Here is a 20,320-nt window from a genome sequence, read left to right as displayed (position 1 = left end):
AGAATGGAGAGCAAAGTAAAAGGGCCAGAAACACACATACTCACAGCACCTCCCCTTCTAATGTTAACACTGCTGCTCTTCCTGCAGTGGCAGCCCCAAAGCCCCGACCTTGAGCACCCCCCACCCATGCCCTTGGCTCCTCTCCTTCATGGGACTGGTCTGAAACTGAGAGGCAGGGTCTGTTCTCACCTAAGGAGCTGCTTTTCCTGGGCTGCATGTTCCCAGCAACAGAGTGGTTTCTGCCTGGGAGAGGCAGGAAAAGAAAGTCCCCAAGCCACGCAGTCAACTGGTGAAGTCTAGTGAAAACAAAAGGCCTGATTCTGCTCGAATGCTGGAACCCCATGCGTTCCTCCTGATTTACACCAGCCAAATCTAGCCGAAAGGGAGCCAGAACCCAGCTGGTGTAAATTCGGGGACAACCATCAAAGTAAGTGGAGCACTATGGAACTACACCAACTGGGGACTTAGCCCAGATTGCACCTCCTCCCCCTTCACCTTTCCAAGTTTAGCAGCTGCTTCCTGTTGGGCCCCTCTCCTTTACACCAATGTAAATTAGGAGTAAGGCCATTGCAGCCAGCTGTGGAAGAGGAAAATTGGACCCTTTCTGAGCAATCCCAGGAAGTGGCTCTCTGGGGGGGGGGCTGGATCTGGGAAGCAGAAAGAAGTGAGCTCTGTATATGATCAAGTGGCTTCCCCCACCCCTTGCCGCTTAGCAAGGCTGGGAATATGAAATCAGTCCACGTCTTGAACATGAAGGGGGGGTGGGAAGGAGGAGAGAGCAACGCTCGTCTTTTGAAAAGCCTCTGGGATTGTTTGGGTTCCTTAATCCAGTCGAAAGAAAGGGGCAGGACTTTGAGCTGCCTTTAATCACTTTTCCCTTTGCCAAACATCCCAGTGGTAAGAGTAACGCTGGCAGAGTGCGAGAGGAGGAAAAGCTGGCTTGCAATAGCCCCCAGCCCCTCTGCCTGTGCCCTGAGGAAGCTCCAGAGCGTTGGAAGGTGAGAGAAGCTGGCGCTCCCTCCCTGTGGCCCATCTTTTCTCCTGCAAGTTTGCAGCGCGAAGAGGCGATCTCTCCTCTTTGGTAATTTTGCTGTCTCTCTAAGCTTAGCTGGAGCCCCAGCCAAGTTAATGCAGAGAGCAACTTAACTCCAGTTATTATTTTTGTTTTGCAGGACCGTGCAGGGAGGATTGGCAGCACTGATCTGAGTTCTCTCCCCCCATCCCCTGCAAGCTCAGCTTCCTCCTTCGCGATCCCAGCTAACCTGGGCTTTATTCCAACCGGGCCTGGCACTGGGCCACTACACTTCTCATGAGTCCCTGTGCCAAAGGGGCTTCTCTTTTTTTCTCAATGAGAGATCCTTGAGCGTCGTGCCTTGGCCAGAGGAGGGGGAGTGTGGGAGCACGTCGGGGGGATCGGCTGAGTTCAAGAACGATCAAGGGCTCTGTGTGAGCTCAGAAGCTCTGGCCCCAGGGACGGACATGATGAGCATGCAGCAGCTCAGCTGGATGAGGTGCCTGCCAGCTGCCCTGTGGCTGTGCTGCCTGCTGCCCGAGGGGAGCTGCACCTGGAGCTTGGCTGGACTCCAGTACGCCAACCGAAGGTAAAGAGCGTCTCGGCAAGGGCAAGCCACGGGCCACTGGGCTGCCCGAGTGTATGAATGTGCTGCTGTGGTCTAGTGCCTAGGGCACAGGGCTGGGCATCAGGAGACCCAGCTTCTGTTCTTGGCTCTGCTGCAGGGATCCTTGGCCAATGCTGGGCAGCTTGAAGGCCCCCTCTGTAGAACAGTGTTGTCCTCTTTGGTACAACTTCTGGAGCTCCACAAGGGTGAGGTGCTTGTCCTCACTGTTCTGTGGCATGCCATCAACCCAGCGGGGGACCTGGCTCTAGTTGGGCATGTGAAAATACCCGTAGATAGGAATAATAGCAGGAAGAGACCTGATTTGTGAATGTCTGTTGAGAGTAAGAGGTGAGTGGCAGCTGGGCATAGAGGGGGCCTTTTGGCCCTAGCATGCTGGCTTGGGTTGGCCTGTGGTGGGGCTCAGTTTCTCTTTGCAGAAAGGCTCGGCGGGAACAATGTGCATCTGCTGAATTTCCTTTGGACGAGCCGGCAGGTTGGGGTTGAGGTGTGTCGGCTGAGGACCATGAGGCTCACAGCTCCAGGCTGCTCTCTATGATCTACTTGGTCTGTGGACAGACCAGGGCTGTTAAACCAGCACCCCAGTCAGCTCTTACTGAGGTCTGGGGAACCCTGGAGGAGTTGCTGGTTCTGGGCAGTATCCAGCTTTTGTGATGTTTGTGGGAAACGTTTTGCTCTGGAAATATCTCCATCACTGGATCCGTGGGGCCTTCCGATGCCGGCTGGATCAGGGACACTGTGGCAGAAGCGTTCTCATTTCCCCTTCCCGTCCCAGGCAAACCCAGGAAGCACAGAGCAGTGCAAATCTTGGTAAAGATCCCAAGTTAGAAGCAGCTTTTCCCAGCCCCTCTGAGTAACTTGAGGCACAGCTTGGGCTGAGGGTGCAGGGCAGCTGTCAGCTTATTCCATGCAGGAACGGTCAGAGAAGCAACACTTGGCTCTGATTCCAAACTTCTGGAGAATCATTTGGGGGGATTCAGAGCTGGAGTTTGGTTCAGGCCCTTCACTACTAGTCTTTGATTCAACTGACTGTACAGCAACAGGGTGGTATGGAAACCTTACACCCACCCCCTCCTTAGCCCTAGCAGAGAGCTGTCCCTGGGAACACCGTGGCCCACTGGGTGCTGGGGGAGTCGTGCTGCTGCTGTGGGTGAAGCAGTACTCAGGGACAAGGGGCCTTTCAAGGTCTCCGCGGGGAACATCTGCAGAGAAATCTGGGCTGGGGTGAAGCTGCTCCAACCTGCCCCAGCCAGCAGATGCTTTCCCAGCCCAGTCAGAGGCCGGGGGCTGTGGGGAGAGGGACTGACTAGGCCACAGATGCTGTCTGCCAATGGCACGTGGAGGAAGGAGACAGCAGGAAAGGAAATGCACTGGATCCCTGCCCTGTGTGGGACCAGGCCAGCAAAGAGTGAGGGTCCCTCCCCAGCCACACCTTACCCACCCCACTCCCTGGCTTCCTTTGCTCGCTAGTGCTGGGCACTTGCTCTTCAGCCCCTGCTCTGGTTGGTGAATCCCAGCCCTCCCGGAGGCTTGGGAAACGGACAGTGAAAACTCGGCTGCTCTAGCCATGGGGCGTAGCTATCATTGTGAGCCGTGCCTTAGCAATCCCACAGAGAGATCAGAGGGCTAGATCCAGACCACGATGGAGATCCACTTGGGGAGACGCATAAGCTCTAGGATCACACCTGCCCCCTCTTGGGATAGAACATGGTCTCCAGACTTAGACCTGTGTTGCCCCCCCTTCTATCCATCTCCTGCCCTGCTCTTTGCTGGATGCTTTTGCCACATGACAAGGGGAGCGCCTGCTTTCTGGCCCTCACCCACCCTGCACCCAGGGAAGGTGTCTCCACAGCTTCTTGTCACTGACCTATTTAGGGCTGCACTGTTTAGCTTTTCCACAGTGGATGGTTTAGTTTTCAGGTCCCATGTGTTTGCCATGGCAGGGCCTCCCTGCCACATCCCTGCTGGGTTCATAGCTACAAAAAGGATATGAGCCATGCCAAATGCTGCCTTGCCCTCCCCCATGGGACCCACAAACATAGCTCGCTTGCAGACTTCCTATTTAATGATTAACTCCTTATGCCTTGCAATCTGACCATATTCTCTGGGACGAGGAACCTGTGTATAGAGGGGGAGGCAGCACTGTCTAATGAGTAGAGCAAGGGATCGAGAGCCAGAACACCTGGGGTCTAATCTCATATCTGCCACTGACTCCCAGGGTGAATCATTTCCCCAGTCGGTGCCTCAGTTTCCCCATTTGTTAAAGAGGTGTAATGAGAGCAACAAGGTAGATGAGGTAATAACTTACTGGGCCAACTACTGTTGGTGGAAGGGACAAACTTTTGAACTACACAGAGCTCTTCTTCAGGTCTGGAGAAGGTAACCAAAGTGTCTGAGCTAAGTACAAGGTGGGACAGATTGTTAAGCATATGGGTTCACACATGTAAGAGATCCCTTAAAATAAAGTGAGCAATGAACACCTCTGTAGTGGTCAGAGAACCAGAGTTAGCAGGCAGCAGGATGTGTAATGGGCCATAAAGCCAGCTTAGCATCTCTGTTAAGTTCCTGGTTTTTAGTGTCTGGCAGAGTTATGAATTTAAGTTCCACTTCCCAGGCTAGTCTGTTGAAGGTGTTGTGTAGGTTTCAGGCAGAGAGAGCTGAGATGCTCTGATGAAAGGTACGATATAGGTGTTACTTATTTTCCCAAACCCACCGTAAGCAATAACTGTGAGATGGGCTGCAGGGAGAGGAGACCCTGGAAGGCAGAGCTTCATTCCAGCAGTGGGCTGATCCTGGTGACAGGGCTGTGTTATAAGCAGGACAGAAAGCTCTGGGCTTTCTGAGGTGCTCTAAGACACTCCAGCTGGAGTGGCTGTATGTGTGAGTAATGGCTGAGAGGGTGTGGGAGGTGTAGGTGTGCAAGGCCAGAGAGGGGTGGGGGGGGGTGTAAGGGCAGAGAGGGTGTGGGGGTGTAAGGGCAGAGAAGGTGTGTGGGTGTGGAATGGCAGAGAGGGTGTGTGGGGGTATAAGGGCAAAGGGGTGTGTGTGTGTTTGTAAGGGCAGAGGGGTGTGTGAAGAAATTTGACTCAGCCGGATTCTCACCCCCTGGGGCCCTTTGATTGCTAGTCAGACACTTCCCTGCGTTGTGTGGCCTTTCTCAGGGATGGCTCTCAGTGCTGCCTGCTCTTCAGACTGATTCTCTTGTATCCTCCTGACACTGGAGAAGCTATGGGGGCACCATTATGGCAAGGGACCCTCTGCCTTCTGCTGCAGCAGGCAGGATTTGAGTGACTTTGCCTCCTCTCCCTTCCATAGGATCATAGAATATCAGGGTTGGAAGGGACCTTAGGAGGTCATCTAGTCCAACTGCCTGCTCAAAGCAGGACCAATCCCCAGTTTTTGCCCCAGATCCCTAAATGGCCCCCTCAAGGATTGAACTCACAACCCTGGGCTTAGCAGGCCAATGCTAAACTACTGAGCTAGCCTGACAACCTAGCCAGCTTTCTATCCACCTTATAGTCCCTTCATCCAGGCCATTCTTCTTTAACTTGCTGGCAAGAATACTGTGGGAGATGGTATCAAAAGCTTTGCTAAAGTCAAGGAATAACACGTCCACTGCTTTCCCCTCATCCACAGACCCAGTTATCTCATCACAGAAGGCAATTAGGTTAGTCAGGCATGACTTGGCCTTGGTGAATCCATGATGACTGTTCCTGATCACTTTCCTCTCCTCTAAGTGCTTCAGAATTGATTCCTTGAGGACCTGTTCCATGATTTTTCCAGAGATTGAGGTGAAGCTGACTGGCCTGGGTTCCCCGGATCCTCCTTCTTCCCTTTTTTAAAGATGGGCACTACATTAGCCTCTTTCCAATCGTCCGGGACCTCCCCTAATCACCATGAGTTTTCAAAGATAATGGCCAATGGCTCTGCAATCACATCCGCCAACTCCTTTAGACTCTCGGATGCAGTGCATCCGGCCCCATGGACTTGTGCTCATCCAGCTTTTCTAAATAGTCCCGAGCCACTTTTTTCTCCACAGAGGGCTGGTCACCTCCTCCCCATGCTGTGCTGCCCAGTGCAGTAGTCTGGGAGCTGACCTTGTTCGTGAAGACAGAGGCAAAAAAAGCATTGAGTACATTAGCTTTTTCCACATCCTCCGTCACTAGGTTACCTCCCTCATTCAGTAAGGGGCCCACACTTTCCTTGACTTTCTTCTTGTTGCCAACATACCTGAAGAAACCCTTCTTGTTACTCTTGACATCTCTTGCTAGCTGCAACTCCAGTTGTGAAATCAGGAAAGCCAAATTATTCCTGCATGCCTGAGCAATATATTTATACTCTTCCCTGGTCATTTGTCCAATCTTCCACTTCTTGTAACCTTCTTTTTTGTGTTTAAGATCAGCAAGGATTTCACTGTTAAGCCAAGCTGGTCACCTGCCATATTTACTATTCTTTCACGCTATGTGCTCTCTGGTGAAGTACTGGTGCCAGCTGTGCTGCCTGCTCCCCTGGCACAGAGACTGTTCTTTCTGTACCTTCTACCACCCCATTGCCCCCCCCATCTGTAAATGCTTGGAATAGAATTTCCTGTCCTACCTCTTCTATTCTCTGCGCTGCCCCCTGTTGGCCAGGACGCCACCCACCACACCAGACCTGCATTCCCTATGGGCAGCATAGAGCTTGATCTGCCTTCTGCTCCATTGCCCTCTGTCATTATGCCATGGCAGGGCACCTAGACCCCATTGTGCTATCCGCTGTACAAGCATCTAGGGAGATATACACCCTGCCCTGAAGAGTGCTCAGTCTGACTAGTGGAGGAGGCAGATGAAGGTGGGAGGGGAAACAGGTGTATAAAAGGGAAATGACTTGCTTACGGTCAGCTTTTTTGTGTCTTTCAGGCCTTTTGCACTGACTTCACTGCTGTTATACCCAGGAGGGATTTGGCCCCTTCCCTCTGGAAAACCACCCCTCTCTCTGATCCTTTCCACCCTCCACAAGCCCCCCAGAGCTTACCAGACAATGATCCCCCTCCCACTCTTTAAAAGTAAACAATGCCCCTCCTCCTGACAAATTCTTTATCCTCCTCGCATGGCAGCTCCTTTTCAAAGGCCCTTCTCCTCAGAGAGCAGACAGGCATCTCACAGGTCACAAAGCAGCAAGATGAATCATCTTGGCCTGTGGCTCTGCAGCCAGGGCGCCCCACTCTCCTGTGGATCGCTGGCTCAGGCCTGCTTAGGTTATTTAATATTAACTCCAGCTGGTTGGGAATTGGAATTGCCATTCATGGGAAATTCTGAAATGATTTTTCATTCCACATTGGAATGAAATTTCCCACAAAACAGATCATCCCTCTCCCCCCAACCAGTTGATTTGGGATCATTGCAATGCTTCATTTTGATACAAACGTGCCCTTCCAATAACGTTGATTCATATAATTTTGACTTTGATATTACATTCAACTATTCAATGCCATATAGAGGATAAATATGATCTATCGAAATATACAATGGAAATAAGGATTCAAATACAACATCAGCCAAAATGAATTGAATTGAAATGAGACAATTGAAGAGAAACATTTTTACTTTGTGAAAGTGAAATGAACATTATCGAAATGAAAAAGTTGAACAATTTGTTCCAAATTTTTCCTTTCAAAAATTTAGTCAGAATTGACACATTCCTGCAACATGTTTTTATTTTGACAAAACTGCAGTTTTCAATGGAAAACTCTTCTGATGGGTGTTGTTTGGCCAGCTCCAGTATCCATAGGGTGAAAGCACACGGGGGCCCTGTCAGGACTGGGGCCTTGTGCTGGGTGCTCTGCAAATATGCATCAAGGCGCGGACCCTTCCCTGAAGAGTCTTGTGTGGCTCCCAAGATTGACAGGTGACATGAGGTATGGGTGCAGCTGGGCATGGCTGTAGATAGGCATGGGTGTAGGTAGGCATGGTGTGTGGGTGCAGGTGGACATGGGACCTGGATCTGGGTAGGCATGAGACAAGAGTGCAAGCAGGCAGGATATAGGGCATCCTGGGCCATGGCTGTAGGTGGGCATGGGCAAGGGCAGGCCTGAAGTAGGTATGGGCTGGCATGCTATAGTGAGGACACTGGAATGCTCAGCTCCCAGCAGAGATGTGTGGTAGCCAGGGTTTAAGAGTGGTGCAGGGCAGCAGCCTGCTGTCTGGCATCATAGGGATGGGGAGGGCAGCAAAACAACACATTCCACCCTGGGGGCAGCGGTAGGGGCCCAGGTACCTGTGGGCAGAAGTAGGAGTCCAGGCCAGGAGACTAGGCACCCAAGACTGGAGGACCCAATCTGGGGATTAGCGAGAATGACCAGAAGCTTAGCTGTGCCTGGCTGGCCACAGTCCCCATGGGCTTCTCCCTAGTGAATCCTGGTCGCTCTCCATGCCCATGCTGCAGACACATGTAAGTGCTTTCTTCACTGTCTGCATGGTCTGAGCTCCCCAGGCGCCAGGCTCTGCACAAGCTAAACGCAGGTTGTTCATTCACAGGCTGAGGAAGAGGGAGCCTGGTGAGAGCACAGGGGTCATTCAAGCAGCATGGCTGGATAGAGCATAGCCTAGGTCAGTGACCCGGAGCCTGCCCCACACTGGATGTAGGGTGCTGGAGTTCTGTGTGGGCCAGTCCCACAGTGAGGGGTGGCTGGCTGGAATCAGAAGGGCACAGCACATTGGGTGCTGAACTTTTACAAATCTGAATCCAACTGTGGGTGCTGAGCCCTGGAGAACCTGGTCTCCTGGGAAAACCCCGGCCTTGCTAAACCCCAGAGACAGCCCCAGCACTCAGTGTGCCCCCCCATACTTCCTTCCTTTCCCCATTCTAGCCCCAGGGGCACTGCTGGGGCAGGGGTGGGGAGCTCCCAGCTGTTCCAGTGCTGTTGCAGGTGTCAGAGGAGCAATGCTGATATCAGTGTCAGCCAGCAGCAGTCACTGTGGGGCTGGTTCCACACCCTCTCCCAGCACAGCTGTGGTGGCTGTTGGGAAGAATGTGGGAGTGCCAGGTTGTGGGGCGCTGCCAGGCAGGGGGTGGGGGAGGGCCGCCAGCTGCAGCCACTTAGTGGGTTTGTGCAGGAGAGACAGTCTGCAATAAATTAGCCCCCCGGGAGAGTGCTGAGTGAGACAAACTGCAGCATTCCCCCGGCGTGGGCACTGGAGCCAGCATGCCAGTGTCTTTGTTCTGCTCGGCTTCATGGCATCTGCTCCCTCCCTTTGTGGGGAGCCGTGATGGAGAGGAATCCAGCCAGGGGCCCTGCGGCTGCCCACATGCTGAGTTCTGCCATTCCAGCGCCCAGCTGGGAGCATGCCCTCCCTCGCCACAGAGATGGCCCCTTAAAGCCAGACACACCCAGGCCTTCCCTTGCACCTGGTGCTTAACTGGGCAGAGGGAGTCACAGCTGCAGTGGCAGGGGCTTGAGCCTACCATGCAGACCCAGGGTCTCCACTGCTGAGAGCCCAGTTTCCAGTTAGAGAGAGAAGACATCACATAAAGGAGCCTTTGTGATGGAGCGGGGGTGGGATGGGGAGGGGCCTCGGCCCCGGCCCCGGCCCCGCTACAGGAGGGACGGAGAGGCCAAACTGTGATAGACAACTCTGGCTGGGAATGCGCTAGGAATGTGAGAGCCAGTGAGCGGGAGGGAAGGACCTCATGGCCTTCGCCAGCTAGCGATGCCACAGTCACCCCTGCTCCAGGCCAGTCCCAGAGTCAGGGCTGGGCTGAGTGCCTGCCCAGGGCACACCCAGCACTGTGCGCCCTCCTGCACCATGGCCCCTCTGACCCAGCTGGGAGGAGGAAGGGAGCCCAGGGCCGAAGTGTTCATTTAGCAAGGCGGGATCATGTAGACCACATGGCAACATCTTCCAGAGACTAGCCCCTCAGGATGGACTGGAGCTATGGCCCTTGGGGAAGAGGGGCTTGAGCCTCTTCCCATAAATCGTAGCCCCTGATTATCCCTCAGCTTTCCTGTGAAAGTGACAGGAACCCCTGAACAAGAGGCTGGGCACTCTGACCCCCCCCCACAGCCCTGAACAATGGGTTGGCGCTCTGATACCCCCACATGGCCCCCGAACAAGGGGCTGGGTGCTCTGACACCCCCCACACCACACACAGCCCTGAACAAGGGGCGGGGCACGCTGACACCTCCCCCCCCCCCCCCACAGCCCTGAACAAGGGGCTTGGTGCTCTGACACACACACCCCATGGCCCCCGAACAAGGAGCTTGGTGCTCTAACCCCACCCCATGTTCCCCAAGCAAGGGGCTAGATACTCTGATCCCCCCAGCTCCAGAACAGTGGGCTTGGTGCTCTGACCCTCCTACAGTCTCTCTGCCACAATAGCTGTCTACCCACTGAGGATACACCAGCTGGGAGGCAGCTTTGAGCCCGTGCAGTAGAACCGAAGGGCTCGATCTCCCCATGTCCTGTCTCCCTTCCCTCTGAGCGGAGTTGCGAGTGGGGGACTGTGAAGCCTCGTGTAGGGATTGCTCTGCAATATCCCAAACCCGCCTCTCCCAGCAGGAGGCACTACTGCAAATGATGCAGGAGCTTTAGCTCTGGGGCACTCCCAGACTCTTCCATCAGGAGGTGCAATAAAACTTGCACCAGCGTAACCCAGCGGTCGTCCTCTGTTTCTGACCCACAGCACAGAGGATGTGGGTCTTACAGCCCCAGCTTAAAAGCCTGGCTCTTTAGTTCACACTGTAGCAGCTCGTGCTTTGTTGCTTTGGAGGTCCCGGGTGTTGGCCAGTGTAGCCGCTGTTAGGGGGAGGTAGCCAGCTACTGCACTCCCACGTTTTCTCCAGCTTGAGGAGCTCTTGGGAAGGGTGCAGAAGCACTGTCAGAGGGCAGAGGACAGCTCCAAGGACAGGTGGTGCTGCAGAGAGGAGGGATAGTTCAGTGGTTTGAGCATTGGCCTACTAAACCCAGGATTGTGAGTTCAATCCTTGAGGGGGCCATTTAGGGATCTGTGCCAAAAACTGGGGACTGGTCCTGCTTTGAGCAGGGAGCTGGACTAGATGATCTCCTGAGGTTCCCTTCCAAGCCTGATATTCTATGAGTACCATTGATTATACACTGGAGCAGGTGAACTCAGGCAGTTTCTTTGTGTGTACAGTGAGAAGGACAGCAGTTCTCTGTCTTTCCCCCTCAGTTTCTCAATGGCCTGTTGTGGGTGAGTGGGCCAATGGCCAGGGCCAGTCCCTGGGCTGGCGCAGGCTCCCTGCTCCCTGTGCAGTCTGGGCTGGGCGGCTCCATCTCTGCACTGAGCTCAGCTCCCAGGGTTCCCCCACTGTAACATGTGCATTTGGTCCCTCGCCAGCCTGGCTCTGTGCTGCCCTTAGCTCATCTTGGGATCCTAGCTCCAGGCTCTGCAATGGAGGGGGCTGGAAAGGGGGCGATGGGCCGTTCCCCTCACCACCATGTGCTCCTAGCAGAGGTGAATTGGACACTGCAGGCCTCACCAGCGGCATCTGGATGCAGTCTGAACTGGCCTTTTCTTTCATTTTTTAACTACTGCTGCTGGGTAAAGTCTCCAGCCCTCAGGAAGGGAAGAAGCTGGGGATAAACCTAATATACCTGAAGAGTCAAGCCAGTAGCCTGCAACCCCTGCCCATGCAGGGGTCTGCCAAGAGCAGCTCCCAGCTGATGCAGCTGGGGAGTCACCCCAGCACAGCTCCAGGAGCACCCCAGCTCCTCTCCTGCAGTAACACATAGGCTGCGAGCTCAGCAGTTCTGCCATCTCAGTGGGGCAGTTCAGTCCGCCCTAGCATGGTGCCACCCCAGGCAGACGCAATGGTGAGCACAGCCCTTGCCCCTCTGGTCCCTGCCAGCTGGGTCTCTGGTGCTGCCTGCTGTCAAGACAGTTGCAGCATGGGATCAAGAATCGGAGCAGCGTGGGGTCCACACTGGCTGGTGGCTCACGCGTTTTGGAAGAGGAAACTGCACTGATCTTGTGTCCTGGCGCTGTGGGTGGGGTGCGGGCAAGGGGGGCAGCAGCAGCTCTGTGTGCAGAAAGCAACTGTTCTGATGCTGTAGGCACAGTGGAGCAGGGCCTGGGCACTACATGGGCCCACTGCGGAGGATGGGCTATTATTATTAATATCCATGGTTGTTACAATAGTGCCTAGGGACCATCCAAGATGGGGAGCCCTTGGTGTCAGGCGCTGCAAAAAACACAGAGGAGCAACCAGCCCCTGCCCCAAAGAGCTGACTATGTAAACAGACAAAACAGAGAGGGGTAGAAGAGGGGCAGAACACACAAGCAGACTGAAAAACAAGGCTACAGGCCCGTTGCAGCCCCAGGGGCAGGTGATCAGGGACCCAGTTCTGGGCCGCTGTAGCAGTCAGGAAGGGAACACTGTAACCACGGCTCCTTCTTGTTCCACACTTACCAGCTGATCCAGATCCTCAGCTGCTGCAAATCAGTGTAGTTCCAGCTGGAGAACAGGGCCCCGCGGGTGTGTGTACATAGCAGCATGGTGCCGGGGTCCTAGCCTGTCTGAGCTCAGGTGGCTAGCCTGAGCCATCTCCCATGCCAGCAGCATCTACCCTGTTACTTGTAGCACAGTAGCGTGAGCGGAGCTAGCCTGGGTCTGTCCACCTGGGCTGGGAGGTTTGATCCCAACTGCAGTATAGACAAGCCCTCACCTCAGTTCCCTGTAAGGTGCACAGCAGCCTGCTTAGCACCACGCAGGCGCTCAGGGAACCCGCCAGGACCAGCCGCGCACTAGCCCCCACCTCACCCGGCCCCCACCTCTGCTGTGGCCATGGCCTAGGCTGGCCCAGACCTGCTGGAGCCGGTGGGAGGGGCACTCATCCTGCAGCCCCAGCCCCAGAGCTCCTGCAGTGGGGAGAGGTGCCTCTCCCCCCCAGCCCAGGTGCTGCTGTGGGGAGAGAGAGCTGGGGAGAGTCCTCTCTCCCCACCACAGCCCCTGAGCCCCCTCCTGCACCCCAAACCCCTCATCCCCAGCCCCACCCCAGAGCCCGCCCCCCCAGCTGGAGCCCGCATCCCCTGCACCCCAACCCTCTGCCCCAGCCCTGAGCCCCTCATCCCCGGCCCCATCCCAGAGCCGGCACCCCCAGCTGGAGCCGCATGCCCTGCACCCCAACCCTCTGCCCCAGCCCTGAGCCCCCTCCCACACTCTGAACCCCTCAGCCCCACCCCACCACATGAATTTTGTTATGTGCACCAATATGAAGGTCACATGTCACACAACACCTCCCTATTGCTGCACATAACAAAATTCGTTCCGCACGTGGGTGGGAAAAATGAGAGGGACACTGGCCCTCACTATGGTCTTGTGACTTGACTCAGATTTTTGACTCCGGATCTCCCTGCTGACAAATCTAGCCACAGGAGAGCAGTAAGCTGGCTTCTGTCCTGCCTCATGCATTGTCTGGGCTCTGACCGTAGAATCTATTGTTGGGGGCGAAAGCTGGGTGAAGAATTCTGGATGTTTTATTTAATCTACAAATTCTGCCTCTTCCCCCTCCACCATCCCAGGAATTGTCTGCGGCCAGATCACCATCTTCTCACATGTATTCATTATTCAAAATGATTAAATAAAGGATGCAAATCATTGTGAGTCTGCAAAGGAGGTCAGTATCATTAGCCCTATTTTACAGATTGGGAAACTGAGGCACAGAGCGGGGAAGTGACTTGCCCAAGGTCAGCCAGCAGCAAGGCCAGGACTAGAAACTAGGACTTCTGTGGCCCAGGCCAGTGCGCTACCCACTAGGCCAAATTGCATCCCAAACAAATCCCCTCCTATGCAACCACAAGAAACCCCACCATATCAACAGCAGCACTCAAATCCCTCAGGACACAAGACATTCAAATCCCCATCACAGGCTGCTTCCCTTCAGGCTCTGGGAGCAGCTATCAGACAAGGTAAGACCTGATTCGGGTGTACAAAATAATGAATGGGACAGAGAAGATAAATCTGTATCTTCTGTTCCCCTTGACTCCCCTGGATTGGAGCTAGGAAATACAAGAGCAAAAGGGCATTCAATGAGATTGAAAGACAGCAATTTAAAACTGCCACAAGAGATGTGTGTTTACACAGTGCACCATTATCCTGTACAACTCACTGCCACAGGATCACATTGAAGCCAAGAGCATAGCAGGATTCAAAAAAGGATTGATAAATAGACCATAGACCAAATGCAATCAGCAGAGGTCTGGCCCCATGCATTGCACCAAAGATGAAGGTGGCTGGCTGCGATCTGCTCTATTCTGTACAAGCTAGTTGTGTCCCAAGAGCTCCCAGCAAGCTGCTGGCCCAGCCTCTAGTTGTGGTTTGACATTGGCTTAACCTTTCTTCACAGATCTTAGGTTGTGAATTTTCAGTTAGAACAAAGGTCTTGTAGCTTAGGCCCAGACCTCCGGATGTGGGTTCTGTTTCTGGCTCTAAACTGTGACCTAACACAAGTCACTGCCCCTCACTGTGCCTCAGTTTCCCTTTCCTAAAATGGAATTGATCATTACTCACAGTGCAGAGGGCTTGGAAGCAGGGTTATCACCTCTTACAACGTTATCCTTTTCTCTTGTAACATTGGGTGTTTTCCTTTAAGCTTCAGCACCCAGAGTCATGTGATTAGGTGGGAAGCTCTTTTTTTAAAATGTACCCAGTAAGTTTCTAGCCTTCATGATGGTGGGGAAGAGCTTGCAAATGTGACCTGAGCGCAGCCTGAAGGCTCTGAAAGCAGGAGGCAAAGAAAAAGAATCCAGATTTGTTTATTTGAAATCTCATGAATTTTAAGCAAGTGAGCTGTAGCTCACGAAAGCTTATGCTCTAATAAATTTGTTAGTCTCTAAGGTGCCACAAGTACTCCTTTTCTTTTTATGAATTTTAAGCTAATCCCATGATTTTTGGACTCTTGGCACTGGTGACGCTGTGCAAGGATTAAGCCCCAGATCATGCTCAGGACTCTGCCTGCGCACAAGACAAATGACCCCCCTCACTGGACTGGCCATGGGTCATTAATGTTTGCTAGGCCCTTGGAGATGCCCAGATGGAAGGTGGGTTATTATTTGTTGCTCTCCTTTGATCTCTCCACTCTGCCTGGGTCTCTTTGTAAGCAGTGCTCCTGTTTGCAATGGTGCTGCCTACAACCCTGCACAGGACTAATTTGAATCTCGCTCCCATCCCACCGCACAACACCCACTCCCACTATTATGGCAGTGGGTCCTGCGGGCCTCGTGGGATCCTGGTCCTGCTGCAGGGCTGTAGTGCTGCCTTTACAACCAACTCCGCTCCCTTTGACTTCAGTGTGCTCAGAGGAAAGGTCACGAGGAAGGGCTTGGCTACGTCAAGGCCAGCAGCCTGCAGAAGGAGCCATCACGCTGGTTGCCCCAGCTGCTGCAGGCAAGAGAGGAGGCACTGCCATTGGTGCCATAGTCTTGAGTTTTCGCAGCACCGCGGCACCTGGTTCCCAGGCCAGGTGTCTGCGTAATGGTGATACCCTGGGAAAATTCCTCGTGTGCACTGGAGCTCACAGCACTACTTCCCCCCGTGCATGGTGCGCTGCCAGCCAGGGCAGCTCGCTCAGAGCCCAGGAGCTCTCCTCTGTTCCTAGCACCGCCCCTGCCAGCCTGCTGTGCTCCTGTGGCACTTCATCCTGAAAGGGGCTGAGCATCACAATGGTAGGAAAACCTTGTTCTTATAGAGCGCAAGAAGGTCAGTGTTCTTCCCCTGTCTCACAGAGGGGAAACTGAGGCTTAGGAGGGCAATTACTTGCTTATGGTCACCCAGCAAAGCAGCAGCAGAGTTGAGAATTTTGCCTAACTCTCCAAGTCTGGTGCTATCCACTAGGTAACACTGCCTCCCCTGCCTCATCGAAGCTAAGAGGAGCCCAACAGCTTCCCAGCATCTCTCAAGAGGTGGCCCCGGGTGTAGTCTTGTGAAGGGTGGTTGATTACCCCATTGCACCTACCTCCCTAGGGGCCTCAAAGTAGTCCCTCCATAGAAAGAGCCAGCCAATGGGTACGTACAGTCCCCATAAGATCCAATGGGAGGGGAACATAGAAATGTCGGGCTGGAAAGGACCTCATGAGGTCATCAAGTCCAGCCCCTGCAGTGAGGCAGGACCAAGTAAACCTCGACCATCCCCGACAGGTGTTTGTCCAGCCTGTTCTTAAAAACTTCCAGTGATGGGGATTCCACAGTCTCCCTTGGGAGCCTGTTACTAGAACTGGTCTGACAACTACTGAGCTGGGTGTGTGCAGGGGTGGGTTCATTAACATCTGGAGCAGAGATTCCCCCACCATGCAGTGTTTCCCTGCTTTTCTGGTCCCAGAGTTCCATGCAGTTCTTGCCTTGGAATCTCTGTTCTCCATTCTGTTTGCTACTGGGGTTGCCTCCCTGCCCAATCTTCATAAGAACGGCCCTACTGGGTCAGACCAAGGGTCCTTCTAGCCCAGTATCCTGCCTACCGACAGTGGCCAATGCCAGGTGCTCCAGAGAGAATGAACAGAACAGGTAATCATCAAGTGATCCATCCCCACTGTCAGCCATTCCCAGCTTCTGGCAAACAGAGGCTAGGGACACCATTCCTGCCCATCTTGGCTAATAGCCATTGATGGACCTATCCTTCATTAATTTATCTAGTTCTTTTTTGAACCCTGTTATGGCCTTCACAACATCCTCTGGCAAGGAGTTCCACAGGTTGAGGCATTCAATGCAAATGAGGCTAGGGGAGTTACTTTAATCCTTGTCTGGAGGGGTTTAGGTGTGTTTCCCACTGTCTTTTCATTGCTTTTCTTAAGTCTTTCTTCTGATCCATTTTGGTTCAAGCAGAGGCTGGGAGTTGGGGGGGGGGGTGTCCTTCATGAGTCAGACAGGCTGGATACTGCGCCCTGGTTCCTCAAGAACACAGAGCTGACAGGTAGCACCATTCAGAGGGTCGTCATGCTGCTCTAGGAATCTGCATGCCTGAGAAGAGCAGTGGTCCATCTAATCCAGTAATCATTGTCAGGTGCTTTAAAAAAGGCCTGATCCCAATCAATACTCAAGGGCAAAAGGACCCAGAGCCAGTTCCCAAGCTCCTGAGCCTCCCAGTCTGCCTGGTATTCCTTAGCTGTTTCTTTGCAAACATGTAAATTTCTCGCTCACACCGTTTTTCCTGCCAAAGAATGGCTGCTTAACCAGGTGATGGTCCATTTGATTATTCTGCCACTTGGCTGAGGTGCTGGCTAGCCTTTTGTCTTGGAGGCATTGGTTTGTGTCTTGTCACAGGGGCTCTTCATGTCCATTAAGGGGAGGGGCGCCCCTGCTTGCCCAGTGCAAGGTTGATACACCTTTCACACAGTTATAAGTTTCAGCTGGGCCAGACAAACACAGTCAGGGACTCCGGCCCTCTGGACAGGGCAGAGCAAACAAACAGCTTAGCTTTTAGGCCTCTTAGTTGGGGGTAAATAACAACAAACTGGAGTTTCAGCCCCTTGGGCAGGGTGGAGCAAATGAACAGGCTGAAGCCCCTTGGCTGGGGTGCACACTTGCAGCCAGCAGATTCATAGATTCATAGATACTAAGGTCAGAAGGGACCATTCTGATCATCTAGTCCGACCTCCTGCACAGCACAGGCCACAGAATCTCACCCACCCACTCCTACAAAAAACCTCACCCATGTCTGAGCTATTGAAGTCCTCAAATCGTGATTTAAAGACTTCAAGGAGCAGAGAAGCCTCCCTCAAGTGACCCATGCCCCATGCTACAGAGGAAGGTGAAAAACCTCCAGGGCCTCTCCAATCTGCCCTGAAGGAAAATTCCTTCCCGACCCCAAATATGGCGATCAGCTAAACCCTGAGCATATGGGCAAGATTCACCAGCCAGATACTACAGAAAATTCTTTCCTGGGTAACTCAGATCCCATCCATCTAATATCCCATCTCAGGGGATTAGTCCTATTTACCCTGAATATTTAAAGATCAATTACCTACCAAAATCCCATTATCCCATCATACCATCTCCTCCATAAACTTATCGAGTAGAATCTTAAAACCAGATAGATCTTTTGCCCCCACTGCTTCCCTTGGAAGGTTATTCCAAAACTTCACTCCTCTGATGGTTAGAAACCTTCGTCTAATTTCAAGTCTAAACTTCCTGGTGGCCAGTTTATTCCCATTTGTTCTTGTGTCCACATTGGTGCTGAGCTGAAATAATTCCTCTCCCTCTCCTGTATTTATCCCTCTGATATATTTATAGAGAGCAATCATATCTCCCCTCAACCTTCTTTTAGTTAGGCTAAACAAGCCAAGCTCCTTAAGTCTCCTTTCATAAGACAAGTTTTCCATTCCTCAGATCATCCTAGTAGCCCTTCTCTGTACCTGCTCCAGTTTGAATTCATCCTTTTTCAACATGGGAGACCAGAACTGCACACAGTATTCTAGGTGAGGTCTCACCAGTGCCTTGTATAATGGTATTAAAACCTCCTTATCCCTATTGGAAATGCCTTTCCTGATGCATCCCAAAACTGCATTAGCTTTTTTCACAGCCATATCACATTGGCAGCTCATAGTCATCCTATGATCAACCAATACTCCAAGGTCCTTCTCCTCTTCTGTTACTTCTAATTGATGCGTCCCCAACTTATAACTAAAATTCTTGTTATTAATCCCTAAATACATAACCTTACACTTTTCACTATTAAATTTCATCCTATTACTATTACTACAGTTTACAAGGTCATCCAGATCCTCCTGTATAATATCCTGATCCTTCTCTGAATTGGCAATACCTCCCAGTTTTGTATCATCTGCAAACTTTATTAGCACACTCCCACTTTTTGTGCCAAGGTCAGTAATAAAAAGATTAAATAAGATTGGTCCCAAAACCGATCCCTGAGGAATTCCACTGGTAACCTCCCTCCAACCTGACGGTTCGCCTTTCAGTAGGACCCGTTGCAGTCTCCCCTTTAACCAATTCCTTATCCACCTTTTGATGTTCATATTGATCCCCATCTTCTCCAATTTAACTAATAATTCCCCATGTGGCACGGTATCAAATGCCTTACTGAAATCTAGGTAAATTAGATCCACTGCGTTTCCTTTATCTAAAAAATCTGTTACTTTTTCAAAAAAGGAGATCAGGTTGGTTTGGCACGATCTACCTTTTGTAAAACCATGTTGTATTTTGTCCCATTTACCATTGACTTCAATGTCCTTAACTAATTTTTCCTTCAACATTTTTTCCAGGACCTTGCATACTACAGATGTCAAACTAACTGGCCTGTAGTTACCCGGATCACTTTTTTTTCCTTTCTTAAAAATAGGAACTATATTAGCAATTCTCCAATCATTCGGTACTACTCCTGAGTTTACAGATTCATTAAAAATCCTTGCTAATGGGCTTGCAATTTCAGGTGCCAATTCCTTTAATATTCTTGGATGAAGATTATCTGGGCCCCCTGATTGAGTCCCATTAAGCTGTTTCAGTTTCGCTTCTACCTCAGATATGGTAATATCTACCTCCATATCCTCCTTACCATTTGTCATGCTACCATTATCCCCAAGATCCTCTTTAGCCTTATTAAAGACTGAGGCAAAGTATTTGTTTAGATATTGGGCCATGCCTAGATTATCTTTAACCTCCACTCCATCCTCAGTGTTTAGCGGCCCCACTTCTTCTTTCTTAGTTTTCTTCTTATTTATATGGCTATAGAACCTTTTACTATTGGTTTTAATTCCCTTTGCAAGGTCCAACTCTTCTCATCTTTTAGCCTGTCTCACTTTATCCCTACATGTTCTGACCTCAATAAGGTAGCTTTCCTTGCTGACCCCTCCCATCTTCCACTCCCTGTATGCTTTCTGCTTCTTCTTAATCACCTCTCTAAGATGCTTGCTCATCCAGCTTGGTCTACAACTCCTTCCTATGAATTTTTTCTCCTTTCTTGGGATACAGGCTTCCGATAGCTTCTGCAGCTTTGATTTAAAGTAATCCCAGGCCTCCTCTACCTTTAGATCCATAAGTTCTTCAGTCCAATCCACTTCCCTAACTAATTTCCTTAATTTTTGAAAGTCAGCCCTTTTGAAATCAAAAACTCTAGTTGCAGATTTATTTTTGTTAATCCTTCCATTTAGTTTGAACTGAATTAGCTCATGATCACTTGAGCCAAGATTGTCCCCTACAACCATTTCTTCTATGAGGTCCTCGCTGCTCACCAAAATTAAATCAAAATGGCATCCCCTCTAGTCAGTTCAGCAACTACTTGATGAAGGAATCCATCAGCTACCGCATCTAGGAAAATCTGAGCCCTATTATTATTACTAGCACTGGTCCTCCAGTCTATATCTGGGAAGTTAAAGTCTCCCATGATCACGCAGTTTCCATTAGCATTTACTTTATTAAAAACATTAAAAAGGGCTCTATCCATATCCAAATTAGATCCCGGCAGTCTATAGCACACCCCAAGCACTATCGTAGAAGAGGCTCTACTAGTTATCTTCCCCAGTGTAATTTTTGCCCAGACGGACTCTGTCTTATCCATTGCATCGCTTCTTATTTCTTTACATTCTACCTCATCATTGATATACAGTGCTACTCCACCACCTTTACCTTTATTTCTGTCGTTCCTAAAGAGCACATACCCTTCAATACCTGTAGTCCAGTCATGACTACTATTCCACCATGTTTCTGTTATCCCTATAATATCTGGTTTCACTTCCTG

At 51.6% G+C, this 20,320-nt stretch overlaps 1 protein-coding gene across 7 annotated transcripts in view; it reads left to right on the top strand.

Moving 5' to 3' along the window:
- Positions 1-223: 223 nt before the first annotated feature.
- The window catches only part of EMID1 (EMI domain containing 1), a 94,943-nt gene continuing 74,846 nt past the window's right edge, over positions 224-20,320 (top strand). For 2 of the 7 annotated variants that reach the window (XR_006275843.1, XR_006275844.1), the window contains exons 1-2: positions 735-998; positions 1,173-1,601. Coding sequence is in view for 4 of the 7 variants with exons in the window: in XM_043497920.1 (XP_043353855.1) it covers positions 1,480-1,601 (122 nt within the window). In the remaining 3 variants the exon portion in view is untranslated. Of the gene's footprint in view, positions 1,082-1,172; positions 1,602-8,821; positions 8,827-9,087; positions 9,095-20,320 lie in introns of those variants that run through there. The other 5 variants (XM_043497920.1, XM_043497917.1, XM_043497921.1 and 2 more) reach the window with 5 other exon arrangements.

The sequence above is a fragment of the Dermochelys coriacea genome, chromosome 15 (genome assembly GCF_009764565.3).
Source record: "Dermochelys coriacea isolate rDerCor1 chromosome 15, rDerCor1.pri.v4, whole genome shotgun sequence".
NCBI classification, from domain to species: domain Eukaryota; kingdom Metazoa; phylum Chordata; order Testudines; family Dermochelyidae; genus Dermochelys; species Dermochelys coriacea.
This window is presented reverse-complemented; position numbering and strand designations above follow the sequence as displayed.